We start from the raw sequence: 22,131 nt of genomic DNA on the forward strand, positions 1-22,131 counted from the left end.
CGAAACTGGTTGATGAGCTCTCGGAGGAAAACCTCAAAATATCAAATATCAGCTATATAAATAAGCTGTACAACAATGAATGGGTACGTGCTCCACAAATATGGCATGTATACAAAAATGTATTAGCAGAGGTGGGTCAAAACAGACAAAATTTAAATCTACACCGTAGACAATTACAATGACTTTATGTCGGTAATCTATGGCTTTTCAGTACGAACATGAATATTTTACGAACCATATTCCTTCAGAGAACATATCTCACTGAGCAATATTTTCAATGGTTTAGCGTGTGAAAAGTCAGCTGACATAGTTTTATTATTGAAAATGTTCAAATATTCACCGAACGTAATACAGTGTAAATATCAGAACTCTGGTGATATAAATTCATGTGTTCGTTGTTAATGCCTCAAAGAAAAGTGAAGAGATTTTTCGAGAAAGATGTTAAGCTAGTCGAAGTGAATCGGAATTCAGTGTCACCACACAACTTGACAATCTACCTGAAGACCTGATTAAAGAGAAAAAATGGTTAACTACGTTTTTGTATTATAGAATAAATTTGAAGTAATCATAGATATTTCGTGGGAGGGGGTTCATTAATACAACGTCGATCGATGAGTGCGTGTTTTCTTCCTTAATGATCGACGTGTTTACCACAGCACAGTACCGTTTCGCCTTTTTAAGAACCTTACTCGCGGCGGAAGGCACTTCAACGGCGTTGGAGGCCCAGTTCCACTCCAGATCGAACTCCGGTACTCCACACTGGTTAAAGTTGCAAATATGAATATCCCATACATCGTGGCTATCGCGTGTTTGCGAGACACCTAGTGACACCTCTGATACCCTTGATGACCTAACGTTAACCTCAACTGTTGGAAGCCAAATCTACACTGGCGATTTCTTCATGGAATTTAATCTCACCTAACTTTGCTGACCCAAATCGGATTTGGTGCTCTCCCATGCTTATTAAATTCATTAGATTTCCGATCGGATTAGCCGACATCAACAACGAAAACAAAGAAACACGAGCTCCTGAACTTTATTTCAACTTGATCATCAAATGTTTGGGCCATAGCAGGTATATATTAAAATGCCCGAGAAAAAGAAACCCTATCGCCTTAAGATTTTTTTTTACCACTGTCTAGAAAACTATATGTAAATGAGAAACCGGTACTATATGCAACTATCATCACAATGGAGAAACTGTATACATGCTTAACACATAACAGGCCTTCAGATGTTAAAAACCTGTGAGCAGTGTTAACTTCAGACTACCGGAATTTTAGTTATTAATCTTGTTTGGGCAGTTCAATTCATAAAACTCTGATTGGAACGCTGTACTTCCAAACTTTCATTTTGGATAGGGCTAGGGTTTGACCACGCACCTAAAATGCAATGAGTTGATTTGCCACGCGCTTGTGTTTAATATTCATGACCCGTCAGGTACGAGAAGGGCATTTGCACAATAAATAATGTGGTACCACACGTTGAGTGCCTGCATAGTACATGTTTATAGATAACAGCAGTAGCTTCCCCATTGGGATTTACTGACAAGCTTGACATCATCAACTCCAGTATATGGCTTTAGAAGTTGTCCGCAAACGTGGATTGCGAAAATGTTTAAAAAGTGCTATCTTTCTGTAGTTTTATGTAAGCACTTAATCTTTCGTAAACAACGATTTACGGCACACTTAATCTAAGGTATGTGGTAGATGTGTAGTTATCCCGTTTTAATTAATGAACGACTATGACCTAACGACAATCTTGCTTTTTGACTTGTTCATGCATGGATCTCTCTCTTCTGCAATTGGCTGATATACGCTGGTACTCAAAAAATTCGACGTGTAACATTCGTTTAAATCATCTGAGATTGTTAATATTTTACATATAAATAATGCTAACTTGTTCAACCTATTGCAATTTGCATGACCTATTCATAATTTAAACTGTACACTTTATGACGTGGTATTCTTTTACAAGATAACTAGTTGACATCGAACAGAAAGTTGTGGTTTACAAGAACCCTATGCCATAAGAGAGCTAATGACCGAGACACAGAACTTTGTCAACGTTTGCAAAGATATCTGTGTTTGTTCTTCTTAATATCTCTTGGAATAAAAGTAATTCCAGACACTTCTTTCAAAGCATCAATGCCACGCCTACCGACACATTCTACTTAGATATTCACACATAAATGCTTTACTTAGAATGCTACTCGAGAAGTGCGGCGTTGCTATCTGGAGGTGTTGTCTCGTCTGAATTTCTGGTGCAGAGTGTTTGCGTGAGTACAGCCTTGAATTTTCTTTTGTCCGTTATATCTTAATCGGTATTTTGCATGGCTAAAAGCAGCTGCTGTCACAAGAAAACTACACGTAAATTGCTGGCATCATAATCCAGAGCAACTATGACATATGTTCAACCACACATTCGGGTTTTATATCCATATCTTTGATAGATAGTTAACTCCATACTGCTTGAAATCATTAGTGGTCCCCAGCACAGAAAGTTACCATGTGTTAATTTCCTGCGCAGATGATTTCCCCCACTGTCGCTGATTTCGATAACGTGGGTATTCAAGTGCTAGATTATTTTGCTGTTCTTTGCAGTGTTGTCGAAGTGTACATTTTCTTGCATTGGGGTCAAATCCTTATTTCTGACAATGTGTGTATTTCTAGGAACACTAATTATAACAATCAGCGGAAAGATTGAAGAGCTTAGCGGATCTTAGCTTCCAACAGACAGTTCTGTGTTACTCACGTTTGTGGTCTTCAACAATGAGCAGTAATAGTGAGTATTTGTTCGTAGAATAACTTTTCTGTAAATACTAATGGTGCAACCTCCAGGAGGGTTTATATTAGGAGAATGCACCTGTGTGTGGGATATTCGGACACTCAAATTTTATAATGTTTTTTGATCAACTACATGTACTACTGGGTGCTCATTCTGAATATAAATGTTGAGTACATAAGTTTTCCACCGGTTCACTTTTGTGAGATAATAGGTAAATGGCAGACAAACCGAATTTCAAATATCGGTGACTTAAATCCTTAAACTATTATATTCAGTTTTGTAGGATTGCCCTTTGCCTTTTGTTTTGAATTTGGAGAGAGAATTGTTTAGAGTTTCGTCGAGAAATGTTTGAATAAAAGTTCGAGTGGTTCGATATTGTGGGGCGTACTACATAGCCCTCGGTAATTTAATCATTTCAAGACATAATACGTTTAAGTTCTGTAAACACGAACAACAAGGCAAAATCGACTGATAAATATGAGCTCATTTACTTAACACTCACACAATATTAAAATTCATGAACCATCTTAAATTTGTCATGACAGGATCTATTGTTAAATTTTGGATATTTTTTAATTCATCTCTGATTCAAAGAAAAATCGATATCGTGTTAGAAGTTGATAGAGAGACTACGACTAGTATATGTCTGTGTGCAATAAATTTTAAAATATGGTGGAAATATACCTTCGACCTAAACAAAGCGATCAAAGTCAAGCCGCTTTATTGACACGATTTAGTCGCACAGTTCTCGATTATATAAATACCATCTGTCAAATAATACACTCCATCCAATTTTATATTTAATATTTCTGTAGTGCTCTCGTACAACCGAGCTAATACATGAATTCTTGTTACATCCACGTTAACTGTATGTCAATATAACGAAAATAAATACGATGTTATAAGATTGTGAAAGATGATGAAAAAATAAACATCACCGGTGGAAGCCTCCTCCTTTTTCACATACTACTTGACTGGCACCTTTTGCTTGAATTTCGTTGCTCCTTTTCATTGAAAATAAGTTGTATGTCAAGTAACAGAGCAAATGTCTGAAGAAGTATACGTAGTACCTGTTCGTTTGATAAAACAGAAAGGACGTAAGGTGTTGTTGATAAATAAAACAGGCAAACAGATAAGCGAAACATATTGCTTTATAGGGTTAACTCTATTACTATTGTTGTGTTTAAATTTGATCACGCTGATTATACTCATAGACGGATGTTCCAATTGCAAAACTTTCATGTAGGTACTGAGATGAACTTGAATGCAACCTGTCTTATTCGTGACGCAGGTACCTAACTGATACATGACCCTAGGTATTACTGCTTTCTGCCGTTTGTCAACTGAATAATAACGTGACCATAAGAAACAGCTGACATTGGTAATGTATTGGCTAAATCGGATAGAGAAGCTCCAATTTCAGCCGTCCTCGTATAGGGCGGACCGCGAGAGACTGTCAAAAATTTTGTATCAAATTAGGCCTCACCGATTTTTACTGCACGGCAGCGCATGCGTATTACAACGTTGGTTAAGTACAGTAAGCTGAAATTGTCGTGTTTAGCCTCCTGCAGTGTGAAGAGTTCGATCTGTTAAGACAGACACAGTTGAATTTTTGACATCCATTAAAAATATTCTAAAGGTGTTTTAATCGCCTACTTCTCCATTAAGCGAATAGGTATCGTGAGCTGTGAGTTCGAGTCCGTGATATATTTTTGAAAATTAATGTGTACATAAACGAGTATTGTAAGATATTCTATACTCTCGGTTCTGATCTCTGTCAAATTATCGAGTGGTCGTGTTTTATCGTTAAAATGTATCATACATTCAAACAAAGCAGGAATAAATGTGAAATAATGGCTGCGTTTCGCAAAGCATCCATTAAAGGCCTGAACTAAATTATATTTGACAAAAACGTAAGTTCTGCTGTTCCATGATAATGTTTGCAGCCAGGAACCTTAATTAGCATTAACATTTTCGAGGAGATGTACATAACGAAATACATGTATAAGAACCAAAAATGTTAATCACCACAAGAGCGTGATAAAATACTGAGGGTTCCCTGCCAATTATTGGGCACTTCCAAAAAACGAATTCTCGGCAAACAACTTAGCTCCCGTCCCTATAAAAAGCCAAGATATTGGCAAAGCCGTGATTTTTTTTTTTCGTTAAAAAGTATTTACCTTTCCTTGTATAAACACTGCACTTTTTGTTCGTAGACGAGATTCTGGACAACGATGGAGATACAAATTGTTCACATTTTCCATTTATCAATACTGTAAAGAGTCACAGTTATTTGCGTTGATTCAATTTTGAAATAATCATCTATGCTGTCTTTTATTTCACTCAGACCTTTTTCAGCAGAATAGTTGTAGATTATAGTTTTCAAAATATGAAAGGGTATCTAAAATTTTTGCCTGCGCCTTATTTTACTGTGCATCTTACGACATGTCATTTCAGACAAAAAGCCGAAATGTGTTCCACTATGTTACCCTGGCAATTACAAGTGGGACAAATTTAAGGGTAAGCTCGTTAAAAAGCAGAAGACTCGAGGGCAGTTAGTGGTGTGTGAGGACGCCTTGGAAATCATACGCTCCATCGACGGTCCAATATGTACTGTTGCTGTCACTGGTCCTGCTAGAACTGGAAAATCATACATAGCCAGTCAGCTGATTGAACCAAGGCCACAAGCTTGTGTGTTCAAAACATCATATAAAGCGAATCCTGAGACAATGGGTTAGTGTGTGAGTGTGTATATGTGTGAGCGTGAATATATATATATATATATATATATATATATATATATATATATATATATATATATATATATATGGTAAATTAGATTTGAATATTTGAGTATATAAATCAAAATGAGGGTAAGAAGAGTTATCAAGTTAAAAACATCGAGTAACTTTTACAAATAATTTTTATAAGCAGTACTTGGGAGATGCTACAGAAAGGTCTTAAATATCAGCTTAAAATAGTAACGATTCGGTCAGCTTTATCAAGGGATGATTATTTTAAGGATTAAGGGCAAGGTAGTGACAAGTCTATTCTGTATGATAATGCGGTATATAATGAATCAAAGTTATATTAAAGCAAGTGTTTTCTAATCACAAAGGAATATGGATGAGTACGGACGTGTTCAAAAAGGCTCTGTCGAATGGAACAGACGTGACTGTTATTATCCTTGACACGGAGGACTTGATGCACACAACGCGTATGATGAAGACGATATGCTTATGTTTGCTTTGATGGCCTTGATGTCGTCTGTGTTGGTCTACAACAGCAGTAAATCCGTATATGCAGGGGACCTGAACAAACTCAGGTAGAGAGAGAGAGAGAGAGAGAGAGAGAGAGAGAGAGAGAGAGAGAGAGAGAGAGACAGAGAGAGACAGAGAGAGAGACAGAGAGATGAAACAATGGACAAAAGAGATACGCTTTAAGAAGTTTGTGATATGATAAAGCCTGTTAACGATATTAATATTTCAGTGATAATAATATTCCTATGTCTACCGAGAGTGTTTTACGTGACATTAAACACAGAGTCAGACAAACTTAACTGCCTTTCTTAACGCTTGTGTCATACTAAGTTATTTCAAAAACGCCTGCAAAGACTTGGTAAAAGATCAAGTGCTAACTACGTATACTCTGTAATGTTCCACCATTTTATTGTTTTAGCTGGGTTACTGAACTCAAAAATGTATTCATTGGAAGTGGAGATGGTGAACAGACGAAAGACGCACTTGAAGATGAATTTATCAAGTTCTTTCCAAATTTTATGTGGCTTCTTCGTGACTCTACCATGTCTTTCGAGCCGACTAGAGATGATGATGCTGGTAATGATGGTAATGTGGCTGTGAATTCGGAATTCAAAAATTACCTATTGAAAGATGTAGGTATTTTGTCATTATTTTTACACGACAACGCATTGATATTGAGTAATATTTAATTAAGGTTTGAAAATAGCTTGATGATGAATAACAGTTATTCTCCTATTTTCTCACACTTTTTCATAGAGTAGAAATATACTTGTGATCCGTCGCATTAAATCCTGGAAGATGGAAAGATGGTGAAAAAGAATGATTTAGTCTTGATGACAAACATACCTTAGAAAACAAAAAAACTACAATCACCACCTTGTTCTAAAGCAAATCCTAGGTATTTCTTAACCCACATTTACAGATATTGAAAATAGAGAAGGAAAACGTGTTGACAGAGACCAGAGTAAAAGAATCTAACGCTACTAGAAGGGCCTTGTTAAAATCCTTCCCTATGTTTGATGCGTTGACACTCCCTTGCCATCGGCCGATCCTTCAGTGCTGAAAGACATGGACAAAGGAAAGAATGAAGGAAGCTTGAACCAGAACTTCGAGAAAGACGTCGATGTTTTCATCGCCCGTTGTGGTGCTCTTATGAAACCAAAGAAGGCCTGGCCGTATGTTGGCAACATCAATGGGCATCGTAAGAATAATTTTGTATCTTCATGTTAAAAACCATTGTGTTAGAATTTAGGATTCTCATCATGATACAACAACTTAATGGGAACTTGACAATGTCTTCTTTGAAATAAATACTATAAATACAATTTACAGTATGTCTACTCTATATAAACAATTTTCTGATATTTCATTGTCAATAGTTTCAATCCTCGAAAAAAGATACAGAAAAACTTTGTTTCAGTGGGGTTTGGAATGTTGTTGTGTACAGGTCTTGAATAAGCTTAATTGAAGCTATGCTCTTTTGTTCTCCGCAAACACTGAGTCACTTGTTTTGTTGGCATTTTCATTCACGTTAATCACTTGCAATATTGTTACAAATGATCCAGTTCTCTCTAGATATACCAAACGATGAAGTTGCGTCAAGATAAATTCAAAAATAATAACATAAAGTCGTTTATAGCCTGAGTGGAAAGATGACGGGAAACCTTCACAAACTTTAAGGAGGCATATCACATATCATATTTCATGTAAATATGTATCAGCCTTTTTCGAGGGATGTTTAGTCGTTTGCAAATGCTGTAATTGAAATAAGCTCAAAAAGTTTACGGCCATAGTGCGTTTAAAACTGTGTCATATAATTATATTGGTAAACTTCTAAACGTCTTTAGACTGTTACGTTTATCTCTAAATATTGCTATCATTTTTTCTCTGAATAACGGTGTTACAATTATTATACAATTATTAAAAATTCAATGCCATGTATCGCAGCGTAGGCTGGCATCGTACTGAATGGCGCCGTTGACAAAAGTTATTTCTTACTGAAGCCTTTGCACTGTTTTGGAGGGCTTCAAATATTGCTCTTCGATATTAATATACGATTCCATCTATTTTCTTGTATAAGAGACCATATATTTCGACTTGAAGGTTTTCGCTCCGAAATAGATCGCGATTTTTTATTCTATTGTCTATTTTTTATCTTCGTTAGAGTTCACCAAGATGCTTGAGCAGTACATGTCAGTGTTTTCGGAGACCAAATCCATCAACGTAGGTGCTGCTGTCACATGTGTGATAACGTCTTTGCTACAGGAGGTGGTAGAAATGACTTTTAAGGACTACTGCAATGCCATGGATTCATATGCAAAGGCATCTCTCCCTTGTGATAACTACGAGATCATCGAGAAGCACAACAGATGTATGTATACGGCAATGAAAACATTCAAAGACAATGCAAAATACGTCAATGATGCCGAAAGTCTGGAAAAATACCGAAATACATTGAAGGTAGGATAGAAATCATATTTTTTTTCTTCTTCTCCCTCTTCTTCTTCTTATTATTACCACCATCATCATCATTGCTGTTGTTGTTCTTGTTGTTGTATTTATTGTTCTGGTTGAAGACCTGCAACGATAATCACTGTATTAAAACGAGCGTAATGAGATGAGGTGCTTTACTTTCGTTCTTATGACTTTTATAATCATGTTTATCTTCTAAATCATCCATAGGAAAAGATGGTTCAATACAGTGATGGCGATCTTACCGGTGGCTATTTAGATAACATACTGAAAGAAAATGAGAAGAAGTCTGAAGTATTTTGTAAGAAGCTTATCAATGAGCTTCTCACGGAGAATTTTAAGCAAGGGAAGAGATGCAGTCGACCATTATCATCCGGTTCTCAAGTTAACTTTTTAATCGAACAATACAAGGAGAGGGCGCGTGGTCCACAAATATTGCATGTGTATAAAACTGCACTGGCGGCTGTGAGTCTTTTTATGTATATCTAATTTGTTTTTAATCTGTTTGTTTTCATTAATATTATCCATTTACGATTGCACACAATGAATAAAATGATTTAAATGGAGATAGAGTTGTTCCTGGCTATAAATCATAATCCTTTTCCTTTCCTTCAAGAAAAATTCTGGTTGTTTGCAAAACGATTAATATTGTCACAAAACGAACATAAGCAATGTCGTTGCCATTATAAAACATATATTAGAATAAGTAATCTAGTAAGTGTGATTCAGTCGTCATCGATTTTTCGAAATGCCATTGCCTGAAGTAATAAGGACATTCCGAAACTAAATACTTGCCAAGGCATTCTCCAGGACAAATTTCACATCTAAATAAGGGCATAACGTAATATATTTAATATTATTCTTTGGTGGTTCATATTGTAATGACACTTTGATACACTTTGGAGAAACAAATCTTATTTATTGCCTTTTAAGTGTCATATTTTGTTAGCTGTGTAATCCCGAATCGACGATTTACATGTTTTGATAACAACTGTCTTGTAGAAAATAGAAGGCATATCAACAAACAGAGAGAAAGAATACGTATCTGTTGACGACAAAGACAATCTTAATCCCAACGAGAATGTCACAATAAAAGAAGAAGAAATAGAAGAAATGTAAGTAGCAATAAAAGCATACCAGGTGGCTAAATTAATAGTGCTAATTGATAATGTTTTACATAGAGTTTTAAATTTAGCCGTATTCTTCAAGATGCATATGTTTGCAAATTAGGTGTACAAGAATTTCCATGCCTTCGGTAACACATATTTATCCCCTATGGTTGTTTTGACAGGAAAAGAAGAAGAAAACCAGTGAACAGATACTTGCGATGAAGGAGAGTGAGGATAAAGCGATTGTAAGTTTTATACCACCGCTTCCATTTTTTTCAAAAGATGGAATTTCCGAAAAAAATTGTGAAGTTATTGATATATAGAGAGAACGTACCAGAGTGGCTACTTCGTGTGACACTCTATGTAAAAAGCTACACTTTGGCTGTTTATGGGACTGAGTCTCAACATCAAACAAATTCTTGTTCACAATTCCTGACAAAGGCGTATCAAGTACGTGTGAGCTAGGGTTGTCCAGACGACCCTGTCAGAAATTTCCTAACTATTACGATTTATACATGATTATTATCACAGTGAAACAAATACTGATCGTTTTAATCCATCTCTCAATAAATCAGCGAGACTCGGTGGTTGCAGATATTGATGACCAGAAAGAACAATTAGAAACCGATTTCCAAGAAAGAAGTGGTGCCACACAGATCCAAATGGAAACACTCAGAAGTACCCATGATGCTTTGGTAACTGAACTGAAGATCGTTCTCGATAAAATGAATGAAGAGAAGAAGAAGAAACAAGAAGAATTAACAAGGAAACAGAAGGAACTAATGCAACTGTCCTAAATTTTCATTTTTTCATGTGGAAGCCGTTGATGATCGGTCATCCGCCATTCTTATTGAGTCAAAGGAAAGCAATTAAGGCTTATAATGCTTGTTAAATTATTGGTCTTCCTTAAATATGAGAAATAACCTGCACAAATCGTGTTTATCATTGTTTCTGAAACAATCTGAATAATATTTAGCTTTATGATCCAAAACCAATTATGCGTATTAGATACTATAAAGGTACAAGCCAAGAATGAAAAACAGGTTTGAAGGTATGTAAAATATTATAGTAATCATCTATCTCGAGGAATATCGAAAATATTATATTTTCTAAGAGAGTAATAGACTCTAATTATCTGTCTTTGATTTCACTTGATTCTCAAATGATTCTTTCTACGTTTTTAGCAACATGTCATTGAGGAGGCATGGTGGAGGTGATTCCTATGTATAAATTGCGTGAAGCGTCTGTAGTTCACCAGAAGAATTTCACCGTCATTTAATGTTTCTCCTTTAGTATATTCCAGCTATTGTAGAAAGATAGCGAGCGAGATTTTATTCCATGAAATACGTTAACATTTCCATGAATATGTTACGCTAATAGATAGAAAGTATATTTTAGTGTTTGAGTCGTCAAAGGGAATTCCACGTGTCGAGTGATTGGCTCCTCACGCAAATCCTTTTTGAGTGGCATTATACAGAGGTTTGATTGTTCTGGTATCATTTCTTTGTATCTAACTGTTTGATATGACTTTTGACCTGATATTGTAGATAAAGGACAGGAATGATTGTTATGAATTTGTAAGAAAAAACCCGTATCATTATGCTATAGGGAAAATCATTGCACTCTAGTTTGATCAATAAACCATTGCTTTCCTTCGCAATATTGTTGTAATAGAGTATTCAACTCTCATTCTACATCGACACAACATATTCGGTGAAAGATAGGGAGAACCAGCCCCGCATTGAATGAAAATAATCTTGAAACAGAAATCCAGATAACCCTGACAACCGTGTGTTGAATTTAACATGGACTTTCTCTATGAATTGTTACTGAAAGCCAGAAGTACAAGCACGCTTAAGTATTTTGCAACTTGTGAATCTTTTTGTAAGCTTGAATTTTTGGAAACGAATGGCATCTAATATCCTGTGGTGTTGTTATGACAATGCCGACATTCAAGAATTTTGTGAATTGTAGAGGAACTTAAACGTTTGAATTTGAGAAATTGCAAAGTAAAATGATTGTTTGAAATATCTAAACAAAAGATGTATTCCGTTTATACTATACAATAACAAATATTTCCGAAAAGGAATGGAATTTTACGAGAGCAGAGTACAGTTTTACTTTCAGAGCTTTACTGTTCACAATGCATATGCAGAAGGCTGAAGAGGCTCAGTCTAGCTCTAGATCGAACTCGGCACGGGTGCAGCCAACTAGTAACAGCGCTAAAGACTGTCCGACGGTAACTGCCCTTACACTGACATATGCGGAAATTTGAATCGAATCGAAATCGAATTACAATGCCGACTACTTTTCAGTATGTATGGTCTGTCGCTCCCCATTCCAAACAACAATTCAATCTTCCCTCTGCCCTCTCCCCACCACTGACACCGCTAAAATTTACTTTAAGTTCTCTCAATCACATTATTCCCGTCTGTCTTTTTTCGATACATATTGCCAGCCACTTTCCGCCCACTGTAAACCTGAAATTTCCCTGTCAGCAGTAAATATTTGCTTTTGCCATTTCTCTCTTGTTATTTTTTACTTTACCCACCCGCTGAAAAACTGAGCACGAACGCCGTCTTGCTCTAACAGCTTTGCTGGCTGCACCTGTTATTCATTCCTCAGGATATATACCATACTAGTATTTGCCTCTCCGAAATAACGCTGCTCTCATTGGCGTTTGCTAGGTAAATAGTGACAAGGTTCAACTCTTACATGCTAGATGACCTCACGTTTACCTACAGTGTTCGAGACCGTATGTACGCTGGCAGGTTTTCATGAAAAGTCAACCTAACCTAACCTTGCTGACCTCAATCGGAGCCCCTGCTCTCCAAAGCCTGTTTATCAAAGTGCACAATCGCCATGTTATGTGGACTGAGTGTTGTCAGGTCAAGCCATTGCATTCGGTGTAGCTGCTATACAAAATATTGTTGAAGTTCAATGAGTATATACAACAACATTGAATTTCTGCAAAGAGTCACTATAGTCTTTCTGTCATTCATATCAACCTTAACAAATACCAGGCGGCAAATGACCTTTTCTGAAGGACTGCTTAAACTTTCATGTGAAAGAATCACCTGTTAACTAAGGGCTTAAAATCTACATATTATAAGTTGCTAGTATTTTGGTTATTTAAACTTTAAGATGAAGTCTATTAACCGTTTCGCCATATGGGAGTCGATAAAGGCTAAAATTGATAAGCTATACTTTTTATGGTAAGCTACAGTCCATATTTCCATAGGAAAGATTCATCAGGGCAGCCCAATGAATACTCAGCTAAGTTGATCATTGAATGTCTGGAGTATACAATTCAAGTAAGGAACATTGCACAACTGTGGCACCTTGCCTCAAAATATTATTTGAAGTTTTGTTAAACTTTCAAAATAAGCTGACGTATATACTCAAAGCGTCTCTTTCGTAGTGAAACACATTGAGGTCAGTGATGGGCATGGCCATTTAAAAAGCATCGCCATAGATAGATATGCAAATTATTTCGTCGAATCTGCTTGTCACGTGATTGTTATTAATTTCACGATTTCAATTTGCATAGGGCACTCTGCTGTTTCTAGCGACGTAACATTACATGGCAACGAACGTAAGCATGGAATCGGACATGTTACCACGGTGAATTTCTGCCAAGAAGGTGATGTTGTTCAAATTGCTGTTGTCAGGAACACGGAACATGCCAATGAAAAATAGGCATGCACAAATAATCCTTTATCAACAGAGACGCGTGGGCATGCGCGTCAGACTTCTGTATGTGTATACGGCCGATTACGATAAGGTTTGACATGTCGACACTGCCACTCTACATGCACACGGAAAATGTATCTGAAATGTGACATCGATATCATGGTGGCATTATTGAATCGTATTCCTTTGTGTTCTTTTATAATTAGCCACTGTCAAACGAGTATTGGTGTATGCCTTGGCAGATTCATCACAAGTCTGTTCTGATATCCTTTATTAAATGCATTCTGCCCTCCAAATGAGAAGAATGTGTTGTCAGTCATTGAATCATTACTAATGTTTAGCAGACCAGAATATTTTTTAACTATAAGCTACTGGCATTGTGCGTTTAGGGAATGTTATCCGAAATCCGAATCTCAGGCACGTACGCAACGTCCATGCAAGTATGGCATCCAACAAAATATCTATTGATATGCAAATGTTTTCGACGAATTGCGTTCGAGCCAGTAGAACGTTTGTGGTGACAAAAAATTGTCCAAGGGCTAAATTCAGACCAACTCAAGGTATTAAGATCCCTCTCGCTGTTGAAAACACAGGCCTGTTAATCTAATTGCTATTTGATGGAATGCATGCAAAAGAGCAAAAGTACAACTCCCCAAATGTTGACAAGTACTTCTTATTTTAGTGTGATATTGCTCATATACCGAGTTGCTTTGGTCAGACTGATTGCTCCTGGCTAAGCCACGTGGATCTGTAGGCCACGCCCATTCGCTCAAACATGTGACGTCACTAGTGTGATATTAGTGCATCTGACGACGGAGAGGTTCGCCATGCGGTGCCCTTGATTGGCTTTTTAGCTGCCTCATCGGAGTAAGTAAAGATTTAACTGTTCGAAGCATCATCTACAATCATGATACAATCACTTGTTGCCATCCCGTTGATGAATAATGTTGTATTGTAGTCGAATTACAGAGCTTTCGATTTGTTCGATTGCTGGGCATGCTCAGTACATGTAGGTATGCACAGCTTCTGAGATAAACGTGATGACTGGTATTTTTGCTACTGTGTCAAGTCATTAATTTTCACTTCTTATCATTTACACCAGATCATTCCATGATAGGGAACACGGAATCTGCCGTAAACAATTACGAACAATATCACGCTCATCAAAAACTAGTATTTTGCCTCTCACATCGTGCAAATCTGCTCATTGCCCGAACGTTGCTTTAACATGTTGTCAAGCAATTCAAACAAGCTCACACTGCTAATATTATATGTCACCGGTTTACCTAGTTCAAAAAGGTCACATGCTTGTCAATGAACAGGTGTAATTAATGACGTTTCATCGTGGCCGACCCGAGGTGCCCCAGCCTCACCTCACATCTGCGGTCAACGTCTGAGAGCCCATACGGTTCAAGACTTCTAAAGCGAAATGGACCACTACAGGACAAAGCCGCTATCTTTTTTCAATTTTTTGCAATTTTTGAGAATACATTCAATACTGAATATTTAAAAATACCTTTATTGCTTTACGCGGGCGGTGAGTTTTGTTAGTGATCTCTATAGACGACACGAATTCCAGTGGGTTACTGAGAGACCAATATTGCTACACAGTATGAAAGCCGCTGGTAAAGGCGTCACACAATGCAAATTTTGTTCAAAACATGATGCCAGCACGACGTCTGATCCTGTTAGCAGTTCATGTTCAGGTGTGTCATGATTTGACCTTTATATCAGGCTGGGGTTAATACCAGCCTAGCGTTAACCCCTGACCCGAGGTTTTTCTACACTGTGTCTTTATCGTGATTCTGATTCTGAGCAGTGTTGGAAAATGAAACAGGAGTTAAATTTAGGCTAAAGTGACCATCAAGAGCAAAAACTAGTGTTAAGGTCGAAAGCGCCTCGGGACTCTCAAGTGTTTACAATTAATGTTTTGGTCTCTGACTTGTGGTGGCCCATTTTGATAAAGTAGCCACTGGCTCATTTTTTGTGAAAACAGAAAAGTTTATGTCCCCCTTAGCGTTAACACGGGAATGGCCATCATGTTACTGTCAGGTGTCCATCAATAACAGGCACTTTTTTTCGCCAGTAAAACATTTTCCACAGCGACAACTAGCTTCCATTCTTTAGTCCAGAGGTCGCTTTACGTTTCACAGAGGAAAGGAGTTGAAAAAGTTTAATTTTAAGGGGCGCACTATCTTAATTATTAACATTGCTGTAAAAATAGTTGTGACACTAATAAGAACAAACATCTTAAAATAATCCTGAACACATGCCATGATTTACAATGTTATAATTCTAAGTGGGATATATTATAATTATATTGTAATTATGTCTTTCTCCTTGCTGTATTACAGGTAAAACGAATAACAAAACCGGAAAGGCGTACAAGGCCAAGTAAAACTATATAGGCTAGGTTAAGTTTTACAACCATGAGTGGTAACGGTAGGTAGGCTTAAACAAGACTTCAAAGACAATGTTTTCATATTTTAAAGTATCGAGGATGGATTTGTACTTGTCACATAACATTTATTACTAAAGATATCTAGAGAACATTGTGGCGACGAGTAGCCCCAAATATGTCGAATCTTTAAGAATTTGAGCAACCAACCGTAAAATATCAATTTTGCCCTTGGTTTTGTTTGGGTTTTATACCATCTACCCAGAGGTCTACAAATATTGCAGAATAAACATTTCTTTATATGACATGTCCCAACATGATCAAGGTAGGGCTTTCTTGTTTTCAGTAGAAGTTTTACTTCATTATTTTAGGGCATACCCCAAAATGCATACCTCTGTGTTATCCGAACAATTTTGAGTGGGACAAAGAGAAAGGCATACTAGAAGAGAAACGTAAATCCCGTGGGAAACTGGTGTTATGTGAGGACGCTCTGGAAATCATTCGTTCCATCGATGGTCCAATATGTCCGGTTGCTGTCACTGGTCCTGCAAGATGTGGAAAATCATACATAGCAAGTCAGCTTATCGAACCAAGGCCACAGGATTGTGTCTTCAAAACATCACATAAACAAAAACCAGAGACAATGGGTAAAAATTATTATAATTCAATTTAAAACAATGGATACACACAACAAACACCGTCACATTCAATTGCTATTCGTTTCGCTATTCCATACTTTAATATATTTTCATTCATTCTAGAGACTTTGTGTAATATTCGTCCGTAGAGCACCGTATAAAGAGCATCAAAAGTGTTAAAAGGGTTGGAAGCTAGAATTTGAGATGCGATGAAACCGTTGGATACTTGACTCATCCAACACCCATAACCTTGGCGGACAATCATAGCAGTGAGCGATCTTAAGGAAGGATGAAATGGGCGAACGTCGGATTTACTTTATAGGGACGAGACTCCATGCACTTTGCTTAGATTGGCAAATATTACAGGGCAATAGCTTACCTGCCTCTTGCCTTTTGCATGATGGAGGTAGACAATAATTTCAAAAGAGTTTTTAAAATAGTCATGCTTTTTGGTCACAGGTATATGGATGGGTACAAAGGTGTTCAAGAAAACACTGGTGAACGGAACAGACGTCACTGTCATTATCATGGACACTGAGGGACTCGATGCGTACAATGCTCATGAAGACGATGATATGTTGATGTTTGCATTGATGTCCTTGATGTCTTCAGTGCTGATATACAACAGCAAGGGAACGATGAAAGGAGAGGACTTACAAAAGTTAAGGTGAGGCTATATTAGATTTGAAATACAACTTAATGCGATGGTACAGATCTACAGTACTCAACAGTTGCTGAGGCAGGACCATAAACTTTAATTTTCTTTTTGAAATAAAGTGTGAAAAATGCATCATTTTCTTTCACCTGCTGGTACCAGGGATCCTACACTGTACATAAATTAATTAATCATCGTCAACAACAACAACAGCAACAACAACAACAACAACAACAACAACAACAACAACAACAATAATAATAATGATAATAATGATAATAATAATAAGAATAATGACTGTTCTAATTATATACCATTGCTATAATCTGTATAATAATAGGTTGGATAGCAACAATCAAATCAATTTTCAGAACAATTTGCCATATAGCGTTTATTTTCGAAGTTTACTCCATTGAGCCTGCGTAAAAACCGAGTGCAATAAATCTATGTAAATTGCTCTTCAACTTTCACCATAGTCATGAAGAAAACGTTTTCTCGACAATAACTGCCTAAAAGCTTTCATCGACATACTTTTACACTATTCACCACAGCTGGGTAAGCAAACTCAACGATGTTTTTCAAGGAGATGACGAATGCGGTAGATCGACAAAGATACAGGAAAAAGACATCATAAAGTTCTTTCCAAACTTCATGTGGCTTTTACGGGACGTTACGATGTCATGCTCTTTGGAGGGAGAAGATGGAGATGAACAAGCAGAGGTTGATATCAGGGATTATTTACTAGAAGAAGTAAGTAGCGTTGGAAACACAGAATATATCAATATGATTAACCGGATATTTTACTGAATATGTATCTCGCAAATGACAAGAGATGAAATCAGCAACAGTAAATCGGGATTGTAATTCCCGGGGGGGGAGGAGAGAGAGAGAGAGAGACAGACAGAGAGACAGAGAGACAGAGAGACAGAGAGATATTGTGTGTGTGTGTTTGTGTGGACAACAGTAGCAAACAAACCGACATACATAGACAGAGACAGACAGACAGACAGGCAGACAGACAGTCAGACAGGCAGACAGACAAACAGAGACATTGAGTCAGGGAGACAGAAAGATAGAGGCACACACAGAGAAGGGAAACAGACTGTCACAGAGACAAACACAGACAGACATACAGAGAGACAGACAGACAGGCAGAGAGACATAAAGATAGACAGTTAGACCGGCAGAGACAGACAGGAAGGCAGGCAGACAGACTGACTGAGAATGCAATGACAGATCACGGTTTGGTGGAGGGACTGTGGACAGATACAAACGATCGGATAGGCAAGTATAGGTGTCAGATTAACAGAGACAGTGAGAAAGAAACGGTTACATTCAGAAAGTATCAGATACTTGCATTGAAAACTTGAAACACTTTTGTATATTCCAGGTTTTGAAGTTGGAAAAAGAAACTGCATTTTCAGACAAAAGAGTAAGAGAACTCAATGCTACACGGAGAGCTTTGTTGAAATCATTTCCAGTGTTCGATGCATCACAACTCTCCATACCATCGATAGATACTTCTGTCCTGAAAGACATGGGGCAGGGAGATATGCGGGAGCGTCTAAGCCAAACATTTTTGGAAGATGTTGATAAATTCCTCGCACGATGTGGATCACTGATGAAGCCAAAGAAAGCATGGCCCTATGTTGGAAACATAAATGGACGCCGTGAGTATTTCTCTGCCTCTTTCTGAAGGCGAACAGTGCCGTATTTTCAAAAGGCGCCTTCTTTTGCAGTGCCCTTCTTTTGCAACACAGGCAACTAATTTGCAAACAATATATAGACCGATGAATCGAATCCATAAAATTTAATATAATAGTACTCTATCTAAGACTGACATTTCTAGTTGCTACGCTTGACCCGAAACTATGCAAATGAGTCTGAAAGGAAAAAACAATCTCCGTCTTAATTTTTGTCTTCCACAAAAAAAATTTCCTCAGATACCTCCATACATCAGTGAAAGTGATAGTTTAAAAGCAGTTCACCATCATTGGTGCATATAAGATGTTTATTTTTTACACTACCGAAAATAATTAAAGGTATTGTTTTCTGTGATTTAGAATTTGCGGATATGCTTCAGCAGTATGTGACTGGTTTCTCAGCAACCAACTCAATAAATATGCGCTACGTCGCAACCAAGGTGATTGAAGCCTTACTGGGGGAAATAGAAGAGTTGGCGTTCGAAGACTACGTTAAAGCTATGGATGGTTATGCGGAATCCGCTCTTCCTTGCGAAAACTACGAGATCATCAACAAACACAACACGTGTCTATTCAAGGCCATGAGGACATTCAACCAAAATTCGAAGTACATTAATGATGCAGAACGTCTTCATCAAGGCAGAGAAAAATTAAAGGTGAGGTGTTTATTTTGCAATGGTTGTCAATTTACAATCTCAACAACAGCAAGTATCATCACAGCCACCGTCGTCATCTTCACAAGCACCACCATCACTATAATCTCCGTCACCATGTCTTCATGCTTACCATCTAGAAGTCTTGAGACATTTCTAAGGGTCCACCTTTTCTTATAACTTACCCATCTATTTTCCCGATTGAAGGAACGGACAGCCAAGTACAGTGAAGACGGTCGTCAGTGCGTTGGCGGTTATTTACAAACCATACTGAAACAAAATGAGACGGAATCTGCCAGCTTTTGTACGAAACTGGTTGATGAGCTCTTGGAAGAAAACCTCAAAATGTCGAATATCAGCCATATAAACAAGCTGTACAAGGAGCTGGCACGTGGTCCTCAAATATGGCATGTGTACAAAACAGTATTAGCCGAGGTAGGTCCATGACGTTCGTTTATTGGCGTCTCTCATCACATCGTATTTACACGGTTGAAATTATACATTTACACCGTAGACGGTTTACAGTGTCTTTTTACTGGTATTCCTTTGCAGTACAAAGAAGAAGATTTTAGGAACCATATTCGTTCTGAGAACACATGAGACTTAACAATAATTTTCAATGGCACAACGTGTGAAAGGACGGCTGATATAATGTTCGAAAATGTTCAAATATTCACTGAACATAATACATTGTAAATTTCAGAACCGTGATGCTACAAATTAATGTGCTTTTTGTTAATGCCTTACAGAAAATTGAAAAAATTTCTCGAGAGGGATCTGAAGGGAACCAGAGTGAAACGGAATGCAATGTCACCACACAGCTTGACAAGCATCTACCTGAAGACCCTGTTAAAGAGGAAAAAATGGTAAACTACGTTGTTGTCATATTGAGTAAATATGCTGTAATCATAGATATATTTCTTGGAGGTTCAATAAATATCACGTCGACGAGTGAATGTTTTCTTCTGTAACGGTGGACCTTTTTTTGAGTAATCTTGTTATATCACTTGACAGGAAAAACTGAAAACTGAAGAACAGTTGATTGCGATGAAAGAAAAAGAAGATGAAACCATGGTGAGTACCGCATGGTCAAATTTAACTAACTCGTCCTCTGTAGATCGTGCATTGTACACAGAAACTAAGCGAAGTATTTTTCAGACCTCTGCTTCGACGCAACATGGCCTCGGAAAGGGAAGAGCCCCTAATCAGCATTTCTATCGTAACAAACTTGCCTTTCTTTAAGGATAATGTAGCAAAAGTTAGCTACATTTAGACAATATATTATGAGGTATTTCGTACAAAAATCAATTTTTTAGGGGAAAGCAACAGCTTTCTTCATCTCTTATTTTCAATTGCTGCTGTCCGCCTGAAGTATTTTCCTCTCCTAACATTGCTGGCACTCTCTCCATCATCTAAGATTTCTAGAATCCCTTCCCTATCTTCTCCCTGCAGATCAGCCTGGCATTAACGCAAACATAAATCCCGTCTACAAGGCTGTACATTTGTTGTAATATGTCAGTTGAACATCGGCATAGATTTTCCCGTCCACTGATAAAGGAAGATTGACAACAGACTTTCTTCCAGCACACTGACATGATAGAAATGATGATTGTTATCCACAATAGAGTACGATTAACACCTCTTTGTTACTTGATAAGTTTTGTAGGATGTTCCTTATTGACTGGCTTGCATAGCTGAAAGCCCCGCTACTTCTTATTGAAATGTAATTCGAGTTCTGAATGTTCTGCACATCGAAAAGTGGTGAAAACACGATACTTTAAGTCTCTTACAACATCCATTCACATGAGCTGTTTATTTTTCCACCTTTATGAAAATTAGCGCGAGATAGTGAATGAAGATCTTACAAAACAAGAGGAGCAATCAGACACGGACTTCAATGAGAGCAGTGCTTCTATCAAGATGAAGGTCGAAACACTCCTCCGTACCCATGGAGATTTGGCCAAGGAATTACTGCTCATCAACGCTAAACTGGAGGAGGAAAACAAAAGGCTGAAAGATGAGTTGAACAGGAAACGGGAGAAAATGTTGCGCTAAATTGTCACTTAAGTGACGTGCTTTTTACTGTAACAATGCTGTGAAAATGCAATGTGTGTAAGGAAACCTTCAATTATGAGGGGGCGGGCCGGAGGAAATTGAGTGTGGTCCATCATGTAACATCTGACCTCTCCTGGTGCCCCTTTCTTAAAGATGACCCTCCTCCTGATGCTTTCAAAAATGTGACCCGCCCCAAATTCAAACGTTTTAAATGTGTGTATAAGCTTGACTGAACTGCTGACTTTGTTAGAGTATATCAAAGGGACATTTGCTGTAAATATTGCTTGTATAAGGAAAGATATCAAAGGGACATTCGCTGTAACCTTTAATTTGGTCATACTCTAGTTTGTTTTCTTGTTCTGTATATCAAATCCTTTTCTTGTCCAACTCCCTATAACATGTTAGTATGCCAAGTATTCTGCTCGTTAATAAAGCATTTACAAGCGTAATATTGTTATTATTGACAAATGGATTCTTGTCCGAACTTGAATTCAATTACCAACAACAACAATACTAGCTTTACAAATATAGGATGTGTTAGTAAAGTAAGAGACTGCAAAACAATAACAGGGGGAGGTGCGTTTTTTGCAGGTCGATTAGTCGTAATTTTTTGACGGACCAGTTTTGAAGGGTCATGATATTTCAGGCATGCTTTTTGGGGAGGTTCACCATTTTTGGCTCACCTATTAGAAGCTAAGATGTGGTTGA

The 22,131-nt window shown here is 37.5% G+C and overlaps 2 protein-coding genes across 2 annotated transcripts; both read left to right on the forward strand.

Annotated features, from left to right (window-relative positions):
- Positions 1-6,020: 6,020 nt before the first annotated feature.
- Positions 6,021-10,425, forward strand: LOC139125944 (guanylate-binding protein 7-like). Its single transcript, XM_070692020.1, has 7 exons — positions 6,021-6,112; positions 6,466-6,632; positions 7,105-7,248; positions 8,212-8,507; positions 8,730-8,813; positions 9,811-9,873; positions 10,204-10,425. The coding sequence occupies exons 1-7, from the start codon at positions 6,021-6,023 to the stop codon at positions 10,423-10,425; spliced, it is 1,068 nt and encodes a 355-aa protein (XP_070548121.1).
- Positions 10,426-14,106: 3,681 nt separating this feature from the next.
- Positions 14,107-21,885, forward strand: LOC139126134 (guanylate-binding protein 2-like). Its single transcript, XM_070692181.1, has 11 exons — positions 14,107-14,188; positions 15,676-15,763; positions 16,091-16,366; positions 16,817-17,024; positions 17,564-17,762; positions 18,403-18,682; positions 19,076-19,371; positions 19,576-19,803; positions 20,118-20,234; positions 20,383-20,442; positions 21,208-21,885. Exons 2-11 carry the CDS (start codon positions 15,751-15,753, stop codon positions 21,421-21,423), a joined length of 1,893 nt encoding a protein of 630 aa, XP_070548282.1. The 5' UTR covers positions 14,107-14,188; positions 15,676-15,750; the 3' UTR covers positions 21,424-21,885.
- The last annotated feature ends 246 nt before the right edge of the window (positions 21,886-22,131 follow it).

This window comes from Ptychodera flava (genome assembly GCF_041260155.1).
Source record: "Ptychodera flava strain L36383 chromosome 3 unlocalized genomic scaffold, AS_Pfla_20210202 Scaffold_26__1_contigs__length_13983176_pilon, whole genome shotgun sequence".
Taxonomy (NCBI): Eukaryota; Metazoa; Hemichordata; class Enteropneusta; family Ptychoderidae; genus Ptychodera; species Ptychodera flava.

Coding starts and splice junctions, on each gene's coding strand:
- LOC139126134 (XM_070692181.1), top strand. Junction 16,367..16,816: donor ACAAAAACCAGAGACAATGG/GTAAAAATTATT, acceptor TTTTGGTCACAG/GTATATGGATGGGTACAAAG. Junction 17,763..18,402: donor GGGATTATTTACTAGAAGAA/GTAAGTAGCGTT, acceptor TGTATATTCCAG/GTTTTGAAGTTGGAAAAAGA.
- LOC139125944 (XM_070692020.1), top strand. CDS start 6,021: ATGCTTATGTTTGCTTTGATGGCCTTGATGTCGTCTGTGTTGGTCTAC. Junction 6,113..6,465: donor GGGGACCTGAACAAACTCAG/GTAGAGAGAGAG, acceptor TTATTGTTTTAG/CTGGGTTACTGAACTCAAAA. Junction 6,633..7,104: donor TGATGATGCTGGTAATGATG/GTAATGTGGCTG, acceptor CCGATCCTTCAG/TGCTGAAAGACATGGACAAA.